At 38.4% G+C, this 21,422-nt stretch overlaps 1 gene segment (V, D, J or C); it reads left to right on the forward strand.

The window, feature by feature from the left end:
• Positions 1–20,573: 20,573 nt before the first annotated feature.
• On the forward strand, positions 20,574–21,130 carry LOC116906199. The segment is given in 2 exon segments: positions 20,574–20,622; positions 20,712–21,130. Coding segments are annotated over 2 exon segments (465 nt in total).
• Positions 21,131–21,422: the final 292 nt, after the last annotated feature.

Here is a 21,422-nt window from a genome sequence, read left to right on the forward strand (position 1 = left end):
AGAGAAAATACAAAAATCCCTGAAAGAATTAGAGGAAAACACAAACAAACAGGTGAATGAATTGAAAATGGAAATAGAAAAGGCAGCACAAAGGGACACAACCCTAGATATAGAAAACCTAAGGAAGAGACAAGAAGTCTTAGATACAAGCATCACCAACAGAATACAAGAGATAGAAAAGAGAATCTCAGGGGCAGAAGATACCATAGAAAACATTGACACAACTGTCAAAGATAATGTAAAATGCAAAAAGCTCCTAGCCCAAAACATACAGGAAATGCAGGACATAATGAGAAGATCAAACCTAAGGATAATAGCAATAGAAAAAAGTGAAGACTCCCACCTTAAAGGGCCAGTAAATACATTCCACAAAATTATAGAAGAAAACTTACCTAACCTAAAGAAAGAGATACCCATCAACATAACAGAAGCCTACAGAACTCCAAATAGATGGGACCAGAAGAGAAATTCCTCCTGTCACATAATAGTTAAAACACCAAATGCACAAAACAAAGAAAGAATATTAAAAGCAGTAAGGGAAAATGTCAAGTGACATATAAAGGCACACCTATAAGAATTACACCAGACTTCTCATGAGAGACTATGAAAGCCAGAAGGTCCTAGAAAGATGTCATTCGGACCCTAAGAGAACAAAAATGCCTGCCCAAGTTACTGTATCTCAATTAACATAGATGGAAAAACCAAGATATTCCATGGCAAAACCAAAATTTACACAATGTCTTCCTACAAATCCAGCCCTAAAAAGGAAAATAGATGGAAAACTCCAATGCAAGGAGAGAAGCTACACCTTAAAGAAAGCAAGAATGTAATTTCCTTGCAAGGAAACCAAAAGAGAGACCAACAAACAGAATTCCACCTCTAACAATTAAAAAAACCAGAAGCAACAATCACTATCCTTAATATCTCTCAGTGTCATCGGACTCAATTCCCAAATAAAAAGACATAAACTAACAAACTGGATACATAAAGTTGACACAGCATTTTGCTGCATGCAGGAAACACATGTCACATACAAAGGCTGACTAAATTGATAGAAAACAAATTTCCAAGCAAATGGCCTGAAGAAACAAGCAGGAGTTGCCATTCTAATATCAAATAAAATTGACTTTCAACCAAAAGGACACTTCATATTCATCAAAGGAAAAATCCACCAAGATGAACTCTCAATCCTAAATATCTATTATCCAAATGCAAGGGCACCCACATTCATAAAAGAAGCCTTACTAAAGGTCAAAGCACACATTGCACCTCACACAATAATAGTAGGAGATTTCAACACCCCATGCTCATCAATGGACAAATAATGGAAACAGAAATTAAACAGAGACTTAGAGAAACTAACAAAAGTTATGAATCAAATGAATTTAACAGATATTTATAGAACACCCCATCCTAAATCAAAAGGATATACCTTCTTCTCAGCACCGGACGGAACCTTCTTCAAAATTGACCATATAATCAGTCACAAAGCAGGCCTCAACAGATAGAGGATGGTAGAAATGCATCCTATCAAATCTCCACACACTAAAATTGGTCTTCAATAACAAAAATAATGACAGGCAACTGGGAAGGGGAACAACATTTGAAATGTAAATAAAGAAATATATTTAGTAAAAATTTAAAAAAATATATCACTATTTGCAGATGGTATGATAGTCTACATAAGTGATCCCAAAAGTTCCATTAGAGACCTACTAAGCCTGATAAACAACTTCAGCAAAGTGGCTGGGTATAAAATTAGCTCAAACAAAACAGTAGACTTCCCTATACAAAGGATATTCAGGTTGAGACAGAAATTAGGGAATTGATACCATTCACAGTAGTCACAAATATCATAAAATACCTCTGTGTGACTCTAATCAAGCAAGTGAAAATCCTATATGACAAGAATTTCAAGGCTCTGAAGAAAGAAATTGAAGAAGATATCAGAAGATGGAAAGACCTCTCATGCTCATGTATTGACAGTATTAGTATAGTAAAATTGGACATTTTGCCAAATGCAATGCACAGATTCAATGCAATCATGATCAAAATTTCAACTCAATCCTACACAGAGTTAGATAGAGCAATTTTCAAATTCATTTGGATAAACAGAAAACCCATGATACCGAAAACTATCTTCAACAATACAAGAACTTCTTAGGGGAATCACCATCCCTGACTTCAAGCAGTATTACAGAGCAATAGTGATAAAAACTGAATGGTATTGGTACAGAGACAGGCAGGTAGATAAATGGAATAGAATTGAAGACCCAGAAATAAACCCACACACCTATGGTCACATGATCATTGACAAAGTATCTAAAATCATCCAGTGGAAAAAAGATAGCAATTTCAAAACATGGTGATGGTACAACTGGAGGTCGGCCTATTGAAGAATGCAAATCGAACCATTCTTATCACCCTGTACAAAGTGTAAGTCCAAGTATATCAAGGACCTCCACATAAAACCAGAAACACAAACTTATAGAAGGATATTTGGGAAAGAGCCTCAAAAGCATGGATACTGGGGAAAATTTCGTGAACAAGACACTATTGGCGTATGCTCAAAGACCTAGAATCAACGAATATGGCCTCATATGACAGTAAAGCTTCTGTATGGCAAAGGTCACTTTCATTAGGACAAAATGGCAACCAACAGATTGGGAAAAGATCTTTAACAATCCTACCTCCGGTAGGGGTCTAATGTCCAATATAGATTTAAAAAAAACTCAAGAAGTTAAACTCCAGAGAGCCAAATAACCCATGAAAAATGGGATACAGAGCTAAACAAAGAATTCTCAGCTGAAGAATATCGAATGACTGAGAAGTACTTAAAGAAATGCTCAACATCCTAGTCATTAGGGAAGTGCAAATCAAAACAACCCTGAGATTCCACCTCACACCAGACAGGTTAAATAGGGTAAAAGTCATCCCAGAATTTAATTAAACCCACTGTTTGTACTAATTATATTTATTGAGGAAAAGGAAAGCTAAAAACCAAATTTGACTCAAAGAAAAATATATCTTCATAGCCAACTCTGAGTGGTCAGCAGAATGAGACCAGGACTGTTTCTGATGCCAGCCTCCGTATGACCTGAGGACTGCATGCTATCATGAAAAATCAAATTCTTAAAAAAGTTTCGTAAGAAATATGAATTCTCCTACCATAACCTTTCATATGTAACCCTGTCCAAGACCCATATTCAGGAAATGACATAACCTTCTCAGACAATGGGAAAGACTAAAACTGATACCTAGAAACAAAATTATATGTGCCACTATTTAATTATTCATTTAATTACTTATTTAGGGCACATGACAGTATGGAAACAAAGCATGTTCCATGCACATGTGCTAAACAAAACTAAATGGAGTGTGGTCAAATCTTATGCAAGATATGTGAATTTGAAACCTCCATTAATTTTTCAAACTCTGTAACATACAACTGTGATTTTCATGTCTTATATCTGCTATGATCACTGGATTTAAACTAGGTCTAATTCCTGAGCATGCTATAGCAGGAAGACATGCAAATAAGCCTTCTCTGTGCCCAGGAGAAATGAGCCCTGCCCTGCCCCTGAAGCTCTGGCAGAGCGCCCCAGCCCTGGATTCCCAGGGTCTCTCAATCAGTGATCAGCACTGAACACAGACCACTGGCCATGGACTTCAGGCTCAACTTGCTTTTCCTTGTTTTTCTTTAAAAGGTAATTTGGAGACATGAGTTCTGTGTGTTGTGTGAACATTGAGGAATAGAAAAAAACTGTTTTGCTTCATTATTTTGTTCTGTTTTCTTACTAACAGTTTTCTGAATTGCATTCTTTGTTTGCAGGTGTATGGTGTCAGTGCAGCTGCTGGAGTCTTCTGGGAGGCTTAGTGAAGCCAGGAAGTTCCCTTTAACTCTCCTGTGTAGCCTCTGGGTTCACTTTCAGTGGCTCTGGAATGCACTGGGTTTGCCAGGCTCCAAGGAAGGCATTGGAATGGGTAGCAATCATTTATTTTGATGGTGGTAACAAGATGCAGACACCCTGAAGGGGCGATTCACCATCCCCAGAGACAATGCTAGGAACACCCTGTTCCTGGAAATGAGCAGTCTGAGGTCTGAGGACACAGCCATGTACTAAGGTACAAGAAACATAGTGACTGAATGATACTGTGAGATTAAACACAAACCTCCTGGAGGGTATGAACTCGGGACCAGCAGGGGGCGCAGAGAGAACACAAAGCTCCTATTAGCTGAGAGTTAACTGCCTATTCAGAAACACCCTGAAGGAAGAGCAGTCTGGACTTCTTTGTGTCTAGGTTGCCTCTCTAAAGGAATTCTCTCTACAAATATAGGGTGAAGTAAATATTGTAGTTTACAAATGTCCATTTAAATTTCTGTTTTCCTGTATAACATGTGTTTTGTATTAATTTACTTATTACAGTGTTTCTGTCTCTCTAACTAGAGCTGTATTTATTTTGCCTCTCTATCACCTGTTTATATCTCTTCGTCCCTCTCCAACTGCATCTCCTTATATTTCTTTCACTCTTAATGGGTGAATGTGAATGACTGTGTGAATGTGAGTGTGAAGGTGTGTGTGTATCTGTGTGTGTGTGTGTGTGTGTGTATGTGTGTGTGTGTGTGTGTGTGTGTGTGTGTGTTTCCATGATGAGATGATTTGACTTCTACTAGTAGAAGTCAAATCACATTGAAATAGTCCATACCTGGGCCTGGATCTACCTATAGCTACCAAACCCACCTTCTTTTAGTATGTAGAACTAAACAGAGATACTTGGGTTTATGTGATAATAACTTGAAGCACAGAGTTATAAAATCAGTCCCTTTATAAATGACCTTTAAATGTAGTATCACTTCTTACCTGTAAACAAAATCCAGAGCATCATTCCGGGCATAAGTCATTCTCTTAGAAGACCATGAAGAGAACCTGAAGAGGCAAAGAAGTCTTAACACTGTAAAGCTCTAGACTCTGGGCAGAGAGTCACTGAGACTCCCTGGTAGGGCACTATACAGGATTCAATTTAAAGGAACACAGAAATAATTAAGTCCCAGTGACCCATGAAACTAATGACTTTTGCTCTCTTCACCATTATCACACTCTTGCTAAGCAACATACCTGACACAGCCTTGATGATGGTAATAAAATTTGTGTAAGAATAGTGAATTGACTCATGAGGCCAAGGTAAGTGGTAATACTCCCTGAGCTTCACTTTGCTGAAAACAGCTCTTAATCCACTTAAAGGGTAACATCTCTTTTCTTTCTTCCTCTTTCTCTTTATTAAATAAGCTTTAGTTTGTATGGTTCCCCTAGGATTTTATGGGTCAAATGCTTTTTGTTTTAAGCCATTAATTCCATTCCTTTCCCCCAGGCTTCTAAAGATCTTGTTTATACTGCTATCCAGAAACATAATGCAAATGATTCTTGGCTCATTCTGTGTTGGGGTTCTTCATCAGAAGTCAGATGTGGCACCAAGTACCCAAATACAACATTCTTCTCAATGATATTCTGGGAACATATGGATGGTATCACTACAGAAGAGTAGGTGGGTATAGGAAATCATGGGAAGATGGTTGTTCAATCAAAACATGAAGTGTCTCTGGAAACTAATTTGTCAGATTTTCAGGCAATTCTATTGCCTCTGATGATAGGATAGCTCCATCTGCAACATACTGTTATGATGTGACTTCCAATCAAAGAGAAGAAGAGAGCTCTGTCCTCATTAGTTCAATCATTAGACCGATATTTGGAAGATGCTCCAGTAACCACCACAGGTTCTTCTATACAGCGATTCTACATTCTCTGTCTTGCTCTGGCATCATCAGGTCCCTCTCTGTGTGTGAAGATAATGTTTCTGAGAGGGAGAGAGGATTGAGTATTTTGCCTACTACAGCATCACAACTACAACTACACAAGTGAATGAATAGTCACTGGGAACAGTCATCCACACAGGCAGGGACCTGAGAGTTAAAATTTCTCTGATTTCATCTCAGTTTCCACCAGACTGTTCTTAGTAGTTTCTAAAAGTTTGTAGTTGTTGATGTATTCTGAGAGCCAAAACTCAATGTTCTTGTAATTTTTATAATTTGTAACGTAGATGTGTGTATGCACATAGCAACACAGAGGAAGGAGAACCATGGGGAACCATAGAGCACAGGGTGAAAGATTGCAGGAATTAAGCAAATGAAGAGTCAAATGTCACTGAATCCCTATATTTCCATAGAGGCTACAGCAAAAGGGCTGATTTGGTTACAACATATAGAACATCACCACTACCTTGAATATGTTCCCTTCAATCATGTTCCGTGGTGAAAGGAATGCTAGAATGTGTGTTCATCACAAATGTTTACTTCACCGCAGTTTCACAATGATCAACTCAGTCTACTCTGGGTCACATTTCACAGTATCTTATTAGCATAAAGGCAAAGCAGCAACATGGTGTCAGGTTAAAAATATATACTTGGCCTAAGTCCTAAGTGAGCAGTAAAAGAGTTTATGTTGTTGTCTTTCAGATCTGTGAGTGATGAACTAAATACAGAATGTTTTCTATTTTCTTTGATGATCTGTGCACACCAAGGGATGGACAGCCAATGTTGTAGACATGTATGTGTTAAGAAGCAGGCTTCTGCACCGGCTACATTCAGAGACCATCTGCCCCCAAATTTATAAGAGGGCTCGACATAGTCTTAAAAACACCCGGTTAAATATATTATCAGTCAAATATGAAAGCTCTGCAATAATTCAAACAAATTCTCACATAGAAAGGCACCTCCCTTGAGGAAATTCCTCTATAAGATCCAGTTCTAAGACATTTTCTCAATTAGTGTTCAAGGAGGAGGGCCTCTTGTAAGTGGTACTATCCTGGGCTAGTCGTCTTGGTTCTATAAGAAAGCAGGCTAAGCAAGCCATGAACTCCTGCTTCCAGACCTGCTTGAATTCCAGCCCTGACCTCCATGGGTAATGAATAGCAATGTGGAAAGTGTAAGTTGAATAAACCCTTTCGTCCCCAACTTGCTTCTTAGTCATGATGTTTTGTGCAGGAATAGAAACTCTGAGTAGGACAGCTGCTAAGATCTTCTGAAATACAAAATTGAAAATCTATGTAAAATCTGTCTTCTGTAAGGAAGGTATGGTTCCCAGGAAAAAAATGAAAGAGGGAAGAAGATATTGAGTAATGGGAGATTGGCTGATGCAGGAAGATCAGAGAATGAATATTTCTAAGCTTTTCTGTCTCATCATCAGTGATGGACATCAAGGTAATGGTAGGAATCCTTGAGGCCCAGGTGACACAAAGGACCCCACCCTCCCTGTCCTGCTACAAACCAGTATCACTGCTCAGATTAACTCATTGAATAAGAATCTCCAAGATATTATTTCAGCACAATTATCACAGTCCTGGGACTCTCATCATAGAAGCCATAGAAATGAATCAGAGTCCAGAATACAATGAAAGGCCCCCATATCAGTGGATTTCAGTTCATCTGTGCAAATAAGCCTACATGAACAAATCAGGCTCTCATCTTATGATTAGTGTACACAGTGGCATCAATGCATTACTGGGATGATGACACTGTCATAATCATATTTTGCCTTAAATATATGAAAATGCATATCTGTTCTAACATTGTGGTCTCTCTGGGAAGTGGTAATCAACATCTACCCTGTTCAATAAGTCTATGGGAAAGGACAGTAGCCTGAAATACCAGACTCTGAAATCATGATGCATAAATGTACTCTAGTAGCATGTACAGAATAAAGCTCTATTAAAGGATATTCACATGCTGTGACCCTACCACCACCTGATCTCAATCTTACAATATGTTTACACATATTTTACATATTAAGCAGATGCTGAAATTTAAAAAGACATAAGTTAAACTTTAAAATAATTTGTACTTTTCATGTCAGAAAAGAATATGTGGACTAAAGTCTAAATGTGAATAGAATAGCATTGTTAGAATGATCTTTCAAATAAACTTCAGTGGCACAGGTGACATTTCTCTTGAGAACACTGTGATAGGGCCCAGATATTGCTGCTGCCTAGAAGAACCTAGTGTCTCACATTTGAGCTAGAAAACCATTATTCAGAGACAAAATGATGGCTGTGGACTCCATCTTAATGAATCATAAAATTGAGGTGGCTTTCAAAGTCAGATTGATGAGATTATTAGATAACTGGATCTGAACAGGACATTGAACAGCTCCACACAATGTTAAATGTGAATCATCCACTTTCATGTAACAAAGGAGCAGGCTGAAGATCAATTTGTTGTAAAAAAGGATGAATAGGAAGTGTGTTTGAACTAAAATACCAGAACCAACATTTAGTTTTCTAATATTCAAGGACCTAATTTTTTTTTTTGGTTCTTTTTTTTTTTTTTCAGAGCTGGGGACCGAACCCAGGGCCTTGCGCTTCCTAGGTAAGCACTCTACCACTGAGCTAAATCCCCAGCCCCAAGGACCTAATTTTTTAACCAAGTGAATGTGTAATGTATTATTGAGGTTTATTGTGGTTTGAATATAACTGGTCCATAGGAAGTGGCACTATTAAGAGGTATGGACTTATTGGAGTAACTATGGCCTTGTGAAAAAAAAAAGTACATCACTATGCAGGGGAAGAAAGAGGGATGAAGTCCTATGCTCAAGCTCTGTCTATTGTGGAAGAGAACCCCTCTTAGTTATCTCTCAGTTATCTTGGCTGCCTTCAAATCAAAATGTAGAACTATAGGATGTTTCAGCACCATGTCTGCCTTGAAAGGAATGGCACCTTAAGTCAAGAACAAAGAAGACCAAAGGAAGGAAAATATTGTGACTAGGGCACATAAGTGGACTGTGGTGAGAAAATTAAGATTATAAGGGTAAAACAAAACTAGTTAAATAAATTTAAGATCAAAGGAAGAGTTAATGTATAAACCTGGATTTGCTAATTTATGTTTATTAGAGAAAATGAAAACTAGGCTACTAATGAAGGCAGGCAGCACTTGCCTGGTATAACAATGGACAAAGAAAATTGTGAAGTTACAGGGATCATATTGAGAAATTCTGGATGAAAAACAAGTCAGTTTGCTGCAAATAGAAATATTTCTAAAGAGCAAACATGGAGCTGTAGAAAGACATTGACAGGGGAGGGTCAAAAGAAAAAAAAAGACATTGACTTGGAATGTTTAATTTGCAAGACTTTTTAAGACCAAGGACAGTGTTCTCTCATGAAAAAGTAAAATACAGAAACATCCCAAGTGTTCACCTCATAGAGAAGGAGTTCTGCTAATCTCACAAGGGAGGTGAGACCTTGTGCAAGAATATCAGGGAGGAGTCATATACAGACAAGACAAAGGGAAAGACTGACTTCCTGTATAGAAACACAACTGGGTGTAACAGTTTTTTTTATTTCCCTTTCATACTAAGGGGATAGAATATATATATATATGAGCGAGTTCTATGAACATGCACAAGAGAAAAGAAAATGCAGTGTGTTGAATGTTTAACAAAGAAAATGTGAATCTAAAACTTAAATACTGTTTTAAATTCTGTAGCTCTCATCATTGTATTTGGTATCTTATACCCTCTCTGAGTACTATGTCCTGACAAATGTCCAACTGTAGAACTTGCAATAGAAACATCAAGAGGACATATAAATATCACTTCTCTGAGCCCATGAAAACCAGCCCTGCTGTGACCCTGTGGCTTGAGGAGAGAAGGCCAGGCCTCAATAGCCAACTCCTCTCATTCACTGATCAGCAATGAACATGGATTATTCTCTGTGTACTTGGGGCTCTGCTTGGTTTTCCTTGTATTTATTTTATGACAATTTAAAGGTACTTGATGGAGATGAGACTGTGTTTTGTGGACAGTAATAAGACAAAAATTGCTTTTTGTGACACTTTTCTGACCAGCATTCTGTGATTTTGCAGTTACCACTGTGAAGTGCAGTCACAGGAGTCTGTGGGGAAGCTTAGTGCTCCCAGAAAAGACCATCAAACTCTGCTGTGCAGCATCTGGTTTCACCTTCAGGCACTGGCATTGGCTGTCTGCATACCTGATGTGATCAGCAGGGATCTGCAGAGCTCTGGCTCAGCTATAGCAGCCAAAGAGTGGCTCTACTGCAGACACCACTGCCAGGCAGCGGGATGCAGTGGGCATCTAAGAGACAAGGCCAACTCCACTGAGCAGGAAGTGGCTGCAGTAGGCTTGAGCAGCTTCAAACAACAAAACCTTCAGGAGACACTATTCTTCCCTGGAGTGGTACAGCTTAATAAGCCTGGCACTCTCAAACAATCTTTGGTGAAATAACTACTCTACTTTCTGCTTTGTAGATAGGATCTTACGAACCTTTTGGTGTGGATTGGGATCTTAAAGCAGATGTCTTCTGGTAGCTTGGTCTCAGAAGTTGTGGATGACTCATCATCATGTGGAAGGACTTCAGATATTGTCCCAATGTGACTGATGGCTCATTCCTCTCCCTGGGGTGTAGTGTTCCAAGACAGGAAACTGGTCAAGAGTAGATTTTAATGCCTCAAATCCTGAATTATGATAATTTTTAGAGTTCCTGAATCCACGCAACATAACCTGGTTTTCTGTCTTGTGTCACAGTCCACTGCCCAACATAGCATGAACTGGGTCCTCCAGGATCTGGGAAAGGTGTTGGGGTGGGAACCATACATTAACAGTGGTAGTACTCGCATCAACTATGCCAAAACTTTGAAGGGACAATATCCCCAAGACGCAATGCCAAGAACACCTTGTACATGGAAATTAGTAGCCTGAGGTTTGAGGACATGGCCATGTACTATTGTGTGAGAGATATACTGAGTGAATGTCAGGGAGAACACAGAAAGAGACCTCCAAGCAGGGATCTCAGGATGAGCAGGAGCCTCTGAGACCATACAGAGTGTTGCTGTAACCACTTCATCCAGAATATATCTGTGCAAAGAAAAGACATCTTGATTAGTATGAGTACAAGCTTGTGCCTATATTGGGCAGATCTACCACTACACTATCCTCTTCCCCAGCTGTGAAATCCCTCATAAATTGCAGATTCTCCATGCCATGCGCTTCACATCTACCTTCCTCCTATCCTCAGACCAACTCTCTCCCTCCTTCTGCTCCACATTCCTCCCCTTCCCAATAACTGGCTATTTCCTTAATTTTACAAATTAAATAGGTAGTAAGTTTTGATGAAGTCACCTGAGTCCTGAGTAGAGATTAGGCAGGTGATCTGTGCGGCAGCTTAACTAGCATCAAAATACAGACAACTCCAGGGCAAGCCACAATAGCAATAACTATTTGAGTTACAGAGAGTTACAACATGTTCATAGAGGCATTAAAGAATGGACTCCTTTATTTGACATTAGAATGGCTAATCCAGCTTGCTTCTTCAGACCATTTGCTTGGAAAGTTGTTTTCCAACCTTTCACTCTGAGGTAGTGTCTGTCTTTGTCTCTGAGGTGTGTTTCCTGTAGGCAGCAGAATGCAGGGTCCTCATTGCATATCCAGTTTGTTAATCTATGTCTTTTTGTTGGGGAGTTGAGACCACTGATGTTAAGAGATATTAAGGAATAGTGATTGTTGCTTCCTGCTATATTCATATTTGGATGTGAGATTATATTTGAGTGCTTTTCTTCTCTTTGTTTTGTTGCCAAGACGATTAGTTTCTTGCTTTTTCTAGGGTGTACCTTGCCTCCTTATGTTGGGCTTTACCATTTATTATCCTTTGTAGCACTGACTTGTAGAAAGATATTGTGTAAATTTGGTTTTGCCATCGAAAAACGAATAAAATTGATTTTAAACTAAAAGTCATCAAAAAAAAGATAAGGAAGAACACTTGATATTAATCAAAGGAAAAATACACCAAGATGAACTCTCAATCCTAAATATCTATGCTCTAAATACAAAGGAAACTACATACATAAAAGAAACCTTACTAAAGCTAAAAGCATACAATGCACCTCACACAATAATAGTAGGAGATTTCAACACTCCACTCTCATAAATGGACAGAACATGGAAACAGAAATTAAACAGAGGCATAGACAGACTAAGGGAAGTCATGAACCAAATGGACTTAAAAACCATCTATAGAACATTGTATCCTAAAACAAAAGGATATACATTCTTCTCACCACCTCATGGTACTTTCTCCAAAATTGACCATATAATTGGTCATAAAACAGGCCTCAACAAGTGCAGAAAGATAGAAATAATCCCATGTGTCCTATCAGACCACCATGGACTAAAGCTGGTCTTCAATAACAATAAGGGAAGAACACCCACATATACATGGAAGTTGAACAATACTCTACTCAATGATAACCTCATCAAGGAAGAAAGAAAGAAAGAAATTAAAGACTTCTTAGAATTTAATGAAAATGAAGAAACAACATACCTAAACTTATAGGTCACAATGAAAGGTGTGCTAAGAGGAAAACTCATAGCTCTGAATGCCTGCAGAAATAAACAGGAGAGACCATATGTCAGCAGCTTGACAGCACACCTAAAAGCTCTAGAACAAAAAGAAGCAAATACTCCCAGAAGGAGTACATGGCAGGAAATAATCAAACTCTGAGCTGAAATCAACCACGTAGAAACAAAAAGGACCATAGAAAGAAGCAACAGAACCAAAAGTTGGTTCTTTGAGAAAATCAACAAGATAGATAAACAGTTAGTCAGACTAACAAGAGGACACAGAGAGTGTGTCCAAATTAACAAAATCACATATGAAAAGGAAGCCATAACTGCAGAATCAGAGGAAATTCAAAAAATCATCAGACCCTACTACAAAAGCCTATATTCAACAAAACTTGAAAATCTGCAGGAAATGGACAATTTCCTAGACAGATACAAGGTACCAAAGTTAAATCAGGAACAGATAAACAATTTAAACAACCCCATAACTCCTAATGAAATAGAAGCAGCCATTAAAGTTCTCCCAAACAAAAAGATCCCAGGTCCAGATAGGTTTAGTACAGAATTCTATCAGACCTTCAAAGAAGACCTCATACCAATACTATCCAAACTATTCCACAAAATTGAAACAGATGGAGCACTACTGAATTACTTCTATGAAGTCACAATTACTCTTATACCTAAAGCACACAAAGACCCAACAAAGAAAGAGAACTTCAGACCAAATCCCCTTATGAATATCGACGCAAAAATACTCAATAAAATTCTGGCAAACCGAATCCAAGAGCACATCAAAACACTCATTCATCATGATCAAGTAGGCTTCATCCAAGGCATGCAGGGATGGTTTAATATACAGAAAACCATCAACATGATCCATTATATAAACAAACTGAAAGAACAAAACCACATGATCATTTCATTAGATGCTGAGAAAGCATTTGACAAAATTCAACACACCTTCATGATAAAAGTCCTGGAAAGAATAGGAATTCAAGGCCCATAACTAAACATAGTAAAAGCCATATACAGCAAACCAGTTGCTAACATTAAACTAAATGGATAGAAACTTGAAGCAATCCCACTAAAATCAGGGACTAGACAAGGCTGCCCACTCTCTCCCTACTTATTCAATATAGTTCTTGAAGTTCTAGACAGAGCAATCAGACAACAAAAGGAGATCAAGGGGATACAGATCGGAAAAGAAGTCAAAATATCACTATTTGCAGATGATATTATCATATATTTAAGTGATCCCAAAAGTTCCACCAGAGAACTATTAAACCTGTTAAACAACTTCAGCAAAGTGGCTGGGTATAAAATTAACTCAAATAAATCAGTAGCCTTCCTCTATACAAAAGAGAAACAAGCCAAAAAAGAAATTAGGGAAACAACACCCTTCATAATAGTCCCAAATATTATAAAATACCTCAGTGTGACTTTAACCAAGCATGTAAAAGGTCTGTACAATAAGAACTTCAAGCCTCTGAAGAAAGAAATTGAAGAAGACCTCAGAAGATGGAAAGATCTCCCATGCTCATGAATTGGCAGGATTAATATAGTAAAAATAGCCATTTTACCAAAAGCAATCTACAGATTCAATGCAATCCCCACCAAAATACCAATCCAATTCTTTGAGAGTTAGAAAGAATAATTTGCAAATTCATCTGGAATAAGAAAAAACCCAGGATAGCTAAAACTATCCTCAACAATAAAAAGAATTCTGGGGGAATGACTATGCCTGAACTCAAGAAGAACTACAGAGCAATAGTGATAAAACCTGCATGGTATTGGTACAGAGTCAGACAGATAGTCCAGTGGAATAGACCCAGAAATGAACCCACACACCTATGGTCACATGATTTTTGGCAAAGGAGTCAAAAACCATCCAATGGAAAAAAGATAGCATTTTTAGCAAATAGTGCTGGTTCACCTGGAGGTCAGCATGTAGAAGAATGCAGATCGATCCATGAGTATCACCCTGTACAAAGCTTAAGTCCACGTGGATCAAGGACCTCCACATCAGACCAGATACACTCAAACTAATAGAGAAAAAATGGGGAAGCATCTCGAACACATTGGCACTGGAGAAAATTTCCTGAACAAAACACCAATGGCTTATGCTCTAAGATCAAGAATCAACAAATGGGATCTCAAAAATATGCAAAGCTTCTGTAAGTCAAGGGACACTGTTGTTAGGACAAAATGGCAACCAAAAGATTGGGAAAAGATCTTTTCCAATCATACAACAGATAGAGGGCTTATATCCAAAATAAACAAAGAACCCAAGAAATTAGACTACAGGGAGACAAAGAACCCTATTAAAAAATGTGGTTCAGAGCTAAACAAAAAATTCACAGCTGAGGAATGCCGAATGGTTGAGAAGCACCTAAAGAAATGTTTAACATCTTTAGTCATAAGGGAAATTCAAATCAAAACAACCCTGAGATTTCACCTCACACCAGTGAGAATGGCTAAGATCAAAAACTCAGGTGACAGCAAATGCTGGTGAGGATATGGAGAAAGAGCAAAACTCCTCCATTGTTGGTGGGATTGCAGACTGGTACAACCATTCTGGAAATCAGTCTGGAGGTTCCTCAGAAAATTGGATATTGAAATACCTGAGGATCCAGCTATACCTCTCTTGGGCATAAACCCAAAAGATGCCCAAACATGTATCAAAGACACGTGCTCCACTATGTTCATAGCAGCCTTCTTTATAATAGCCAGAAGCTGGAAAGAACCCAGATGCCCTTCAACAGAGAAATGGATACAGAAAATATGGTACATCTACACAATGGAATATTACTCACTTATCAAAAACAATGACTTTATGAAATTCATAGGCAAATGGATGGAACTGGAAAATATCATCCTGAGTGAGGTAACATATCACAGAAAACCACACATGGTATGCACTCATTGATAAGTGGATATTAGCCCAAATGTGTGATTTGCCCTAGATGCACAGAACACATGAAACTCAAGAAGGATGACCAAAATGGGAATGCTTCACTCCTTCTTTAAAAGGGAAACAAGAATACCCGTTGGGGGGAATAGGGAGGCAAAGTTTAGAACAGAGGCAGAAGGAACACCCATTCAAAGCCTGCCCCACATGTGGCCCATACATATACAGCCACCTAACTAGATAAGATGGATGAAGCAAAGAAGTCCAGGCGGACAGGAACCCAATGTAGATCTCTCCTGAGAGACACAGCCAGAATACAGCAAATATATAGGCGAATGCCAGCAGCAATCCACTGAACTGAGATCGGGACCCCCGTTGAAGGAATTAGAGAAAGGCATGGAAGAGCTTGAAGGGGCTCGAAACCCCATATGAACAACAATGCCAACCAACCAGAGTTTCCAAGGACTAAGCCACTATCCAAAGACTATACGTGGATTTACCCTGGGCTCCAACCTCATAGGTAGCAATCAATAGCCTAGTAAGAGCACCAGTGGAAGGGGAAGCCCTTGGTCCTGCCAAGACTGAACCCCCAGTGAACGAGATTGTTGGGGGAAGGGTGGTAATGGGGGGAGGATGGGGAGGGGAAGCCCGTATAGAAGGGGAGGGGGAGCGGTTAGGGCGATGTTGCCTGGAAAATGGGAAGGGGAATAACAATTGAAATTTAAATAAGAAATACTCAAGTTAGTGAAGATAAAAAAAGAAAAGAATGGACTCTTTTGTTTCTGGATTCACTCTACACATACACTGTGCAGTATTCCTTAAAATATCCAAAATCTTATTGAAATGCATATACTCAATTGCGAGATACATTCCATATTAAGTTATTATTCTATTTCTCTTTCACAGCCTCCCTTTCCCCTTCTGTGTGTTATGTGTATATGGGAATTTCTGTATACTCTATCCATCTGCACCATATGTTTAAGACAAGTTCTGACACTGAGACTGAAATGTCACAAACTCACTAGAATGGTTGGACAGCAAGCTCCTGTGATTGCTCTGTCCTCACAAGTCAGGGATTGTATGACTGCTTGACTGTCACACCCAACTCTTTGTGTAGGCATAGAGAACTAAGTTCAAAGAAAAGATCCCATTAAATGCTACTTGTTTGACAAGAACTTGAACCACAGATATTTTCACAGCTCCATTATACTTGACTTCAAATTTAAAATGTACTCTGGCATGAATAAAATGAAGGTCATCACACAGGGCAGAGATGATTCCATGATGTGACCAGCATCAGTTCCAGAAGAAGCCAAAGAAACCAGAGATGGCAAAACCTAAATACAGAGCTGCTCAAACACATCAGTCTGAAGGACAAAATGCCCTCTGTTTGTTTCCTCTTTCAGTACTGGTAATTAGGCTAATTGTGGATCTGTTGTGTAGCATTGGTAAGACTTTAATTCAAATGGTAATGTTGCAAAAATGCATCACTTATTTTAATTAATAAATATAACTTTAGAAAAATCACTACTCCCTGTTAAATATGAGGCCTCTGTTTCATCCAAGAGATCAGCCCATTTTTTACATTTGTAGACTTAAATGAGTTGATCTCACATGGCATGAGAGGGAATAGTGGTACATAGGTTAGGAAGCACAGATATAAAGTGGTTGAGATGACACAAAGCCACAATGGATCACAAGAGTTCAGATCATGTGATTAAACCATCCCACCTGCTTCTCAGCTAAGTGTTGTAGGTCAACTCACATACTCATTCTAGGATCATGTGCCATGCACCTGAGTAATCTTCAGGCTTAGATTTTATTACTACACCTTATACATATTAATAAATATTGCAATCTATAACACAAATATATACATTATATAATGATTTTAAAAGTGAAAATGTACTGACAGTTACAGATTTTTCCTTTTTTTTTTTTTTTGGAGCTGGGGGCCGAACCCAGGGCCTTGTGCTTCCTAGGCAAGCGCTCTACCACTGAGCTAAATCCCCAACCCCAGTTACAGATTTTTAAGTCTCTCTTTGTCAATATGAATGAATGCCTTGAGACCAATCCCTTGAATATTCATAAATGGCTGTAGGTTATGTAATTGAGCAAGTTTGGGGGTTGGGGATTTAGCTCAGTGGTAGAGCACTTTCCTAGGAAGCGCAAGGCCCTGGGTTCGGTCCCCAGCTACGAAAAAAAGAACCAAAAAAAAATTGAGCAAGTTTATGGAAAGGAATGATTCTGGAAGGATGAAGAAAGCAAAAATAATGATCATAATGTACTGTATAAAAATATGCTTACATGGGGTTGGGGATTTAGCTCAGTGGTAGAGCTTGCCAGCAAGCGCAAGGCCCTGTCGGTCCCCAGCTCCGAAAAAAAAAAAAAAAAAAGAAAAAAAATATGCTTACAGTTATTTTAATTCATTTTATTTTCATTTTAATTTTTAAAATCACCCACTTGTGATGATCAGGAATAGTGAGGCACACCTTTAATTCCGTCAATATGGAGAAAATTGCAGGATAATCAATATCTAATAGTTTAATACCAGGTTGTTCTACATAGTGAGCCCAGACCAATGCAGTTACTCTGTCTAAAGAGAGGATTTAAGAAAGTCATGCCCTCTGGCTATGAATATGTATTTCTGTCTGTGAATGTGATGCTGTGTATGTGTATATTGTAACAGATTTCTGTATCTGTAATTGTGAGTGTATGTGTGTCAATGAGGTTGCAGTTCTGTAGGATGTCAAGTCCCCTGTACTCATCTTTCTATCAGAAGAATTTTAATTGTCCTAGTTTGTTATTTTTTATATGATCAACAATATGACCAAAAGCAACAGGGGTAGGAGAGAGTTTCTGCCATCTTGATTTTTTTTCTTTCTTTCTCTCTCTCTTTTTTTTTTTTATTTCAGAGCTGGGGACCGAACCCAGGGCCTTGCACTTGGTAGGCAAGTGCTCTACCACTGAGCTAAATCCCCAACTCCACCTTGATTTTTACAAAACATCACAGAGGAAAATTAAAACATGAAATCAAAGAAAGAACTTGAAAGTGGGAACTGAATCAGAAACCATGAAGAAACTCATCTGACCAACTGTGTCTCCAAAGTGATTGTACATCCTTTCTAAGCCAACCCAGGAATGCAGAACCACAGATGACACCAACCACATCTGCCTGGGATATCACATATTTTCATTATTTAAAAGAATATATCCAGAGATTTGCCTGTAGACCAATCTGTTGGATACATTGTTTGTTTCATTGTTTGTTTTGTTTTTGTTTTTTTCAATTGTGTTGATAAATTTCCAGCCACCATACAAATGGACAGTCTGGTACTGTCCTAGCAACAATTAAGTGAGAATCCATATGTGAACTACATGGAAGTAAACAAATGACTGAAGAAAGATATTAATAATGATCCACTTCTGAAATTTAAGACAATTATAAATAATGTGTGGATTTATCATGAACTCATGCTTTTCCTAATGACATTTTCCTAGTAACTTTATTGTCCAGAGATTTATTGAAAAGCAGTATTGTGGGAAAGAATAGGGACATAGATTATCTCTGAAGTAACCAAAGACAAAACACATGAATAAGTGAACTCATACCACATTCCCCAACATAGTATAGAAAGGTGCATTTATTTCTATGATACTCCTTTCCAAATTTTTTAACCTCAATGAAAATATCAGAAAATCCCAAGATGAGACATACTGAGAATAATGTCTGAAAAATATCCTCCTAGGCCTCAGAGTATCAGAGCAAGAAGAACACAGCACTAATACTGTTAATGACCATTAAATGGATGGCTTTTTCCCTAATGTGACAGGTCTGCCCCCACAGATGCTCACAGTACAAAGATTATGTGCAATAAAATAAGAAAAGGCCAAGTAATAGATGCACATTCTCAGAGTCCTAGCAAACAGATTGTGATAGCTCTGTCCTTCTCTTCCCTGGTGTTTCCATTACCAAGGTGTGAGGAGAAACTTTCCAGTCTCTTACTCTCTATGGTGATCAACACCAGGTTACTCATGTTCATGCCTGCCCTCTGCTCCACTTTATCTCATCACTCAGTGATCTCTGGCTTACTATTCACTTCAGTTAACATAACAACCAATATGGTGTCATGCTACTGATTTTTATGGTTTGTTATTAACCGCTTACTTTCTCTTCACTCACCAATGCATAATCATATTTAGAACACTTTGCTACAAGATGAAACAAGAGACAAACAGAGATATATAAAAGTACATTGATATAGAGAAACTGACATAAATCAAGAGGTGCACAGACTAGGTCCCAACTACAGTGTCCTTAGTAGGAAGGTTAAGTCACTCAGCCTCCTGACATAGGATAGTCATCAGTCCCTTGGATCTACTCTCTGATAAACCTTTGAAACAAAATGGACAAAATATTGGTGAACTGTTTACTTAAAAGTTATATCTTCAGTAATGATGAGACTAAACTGAGTACACAGAAAGTTTTTCTAAAACAGTTGATTGCTAATATATAAAAAAGTATAAATATATAGTTAAAAATCAATTTGATGACTATTTGCTAAGTAATAATTATACAGATTTTTGCACACAATTAAATAATCATCACTTCAATATTTTATACTAACCCTACTATTATTTATGGTGTCAATTCTTGTGAAGATAGCTTGAAAATCAATTGAAATCCAAGGCTATTTAATGTTTGTGGTTTTGCACCTTTATTCTCAAACTACCTGGTGAAGGAGGTGCCACTAATGCTGTTCTGAAGAGAATAATGAAATATAAAAAGCTAAAGAAGAATAAAAAAGAATCCAAGAGAAAAAAATTCTGGGGAAAAAACAATCCCCAATTCCATCCTACATACTCTAGTGCAATTTACAATGATATACAATTGCATTGAAGATAAGGTAACCTATTCTACTTGTAGTACATGAATAAAGATTCACCTACTAAAAACCTCCCTATCACTCTGCCCCCTTTTTTCCTTCCATTGCTTGTGCAATGTGACTAATTTGTTTTGTTTTGTTTTTTTAATTTGGAATTGGATATCCACACATCACTAGGGAAAAGTTCCTGAGTTTTCAGCTCCATTTTTCTAAGCACAAAGGTAATCCTCAAGCACTGGAGATGAAACTAGAAATTCTGCTCTACTTCCTTATATCTTTTTCAGGATCCTCCCCCAATGCAAAGTTCCCCCAAGCTCAGACTAAAAAGCCCAGGCTAGCTGAGGAGCCCCATCTCCTTCTCACTACATTCTCCATCACAGCATGGCTGTCCTGGTGCTGTTGTTCTGCCTGGTGACATTTCCAAGCTGTAAGTGTTTCAGAGTTTCAGGAGAGGAGAGGGACTCAGGCACTTATTCCATGGGATGAAGGACTAATGGTGATGTTGCTTGTCCCCAGGTGTCCTGTCCCAAGTGCAGCTGAAGGAGTCAGGACCTGGCCTAGTACAGCCATCACAGACCCTGTCTCTCACCTGCACTGTCTCTGGGTTCTCACTAACCAGCTATGGTGTAAGCTGGGTTCGACAGCCTCCAGGAAAGGGTCTGGAGTGGATGGGAAGAATGAGGTATGATGGAAACACATATTATAATTCAGCTCTCAAATCCAGACTGAGCATCAGCAGGGACACCTCCAAGAACCAAGTTTTCTTAAAAATGAACAGTCTGCAAACTGAAGACACAGCCATGTACTTCTGTACCAGAGACACAGTGAGGGAAGTCCAGTGTGAACTTGCACAAAAACTTCCTACAGGGATTCTTAGGACCAGCAGGGGGCGCAGAGGATCAACAAGTTCTTTCCAGGATCACTTCAGAATATAGGAAGTTCTGGCCTATACTGTTGAGCATGGCTTTTAGTGTTTAAAGGTATGGACTCTTCTTCCAGCCATGGAAATTCTCTAGAACATGATCTTCAGTGTCATATTCTATTAAACTTCTTGTTTCTTCAAACAATAGAAGAATCACTAAGTGGTTCTATAATCTAGCAGTGTAAAATAAGGACAAATTATTAAGTTGATATATATATAAAGAAAACTCAGTGAAACACTGTGGATGAGGAAAGCCAGTGAGATTTGGTAATGTATTGTTTCTCCTATGACTTCAGTTTTAGTAA

This window comes from Rattus rattus, chromosome 7, assembly GCF_011064425.1.
Source record: "Rattus rattus isolate New Zealand chromosome 7, Rrattus_CSIRO_v1, whole genome shotgun sequence".
NCBI lineage: Eukaryota > Metazoa > Chordata > Mammalia > Rodentia > Muridae > Rattus > Rattus rattus.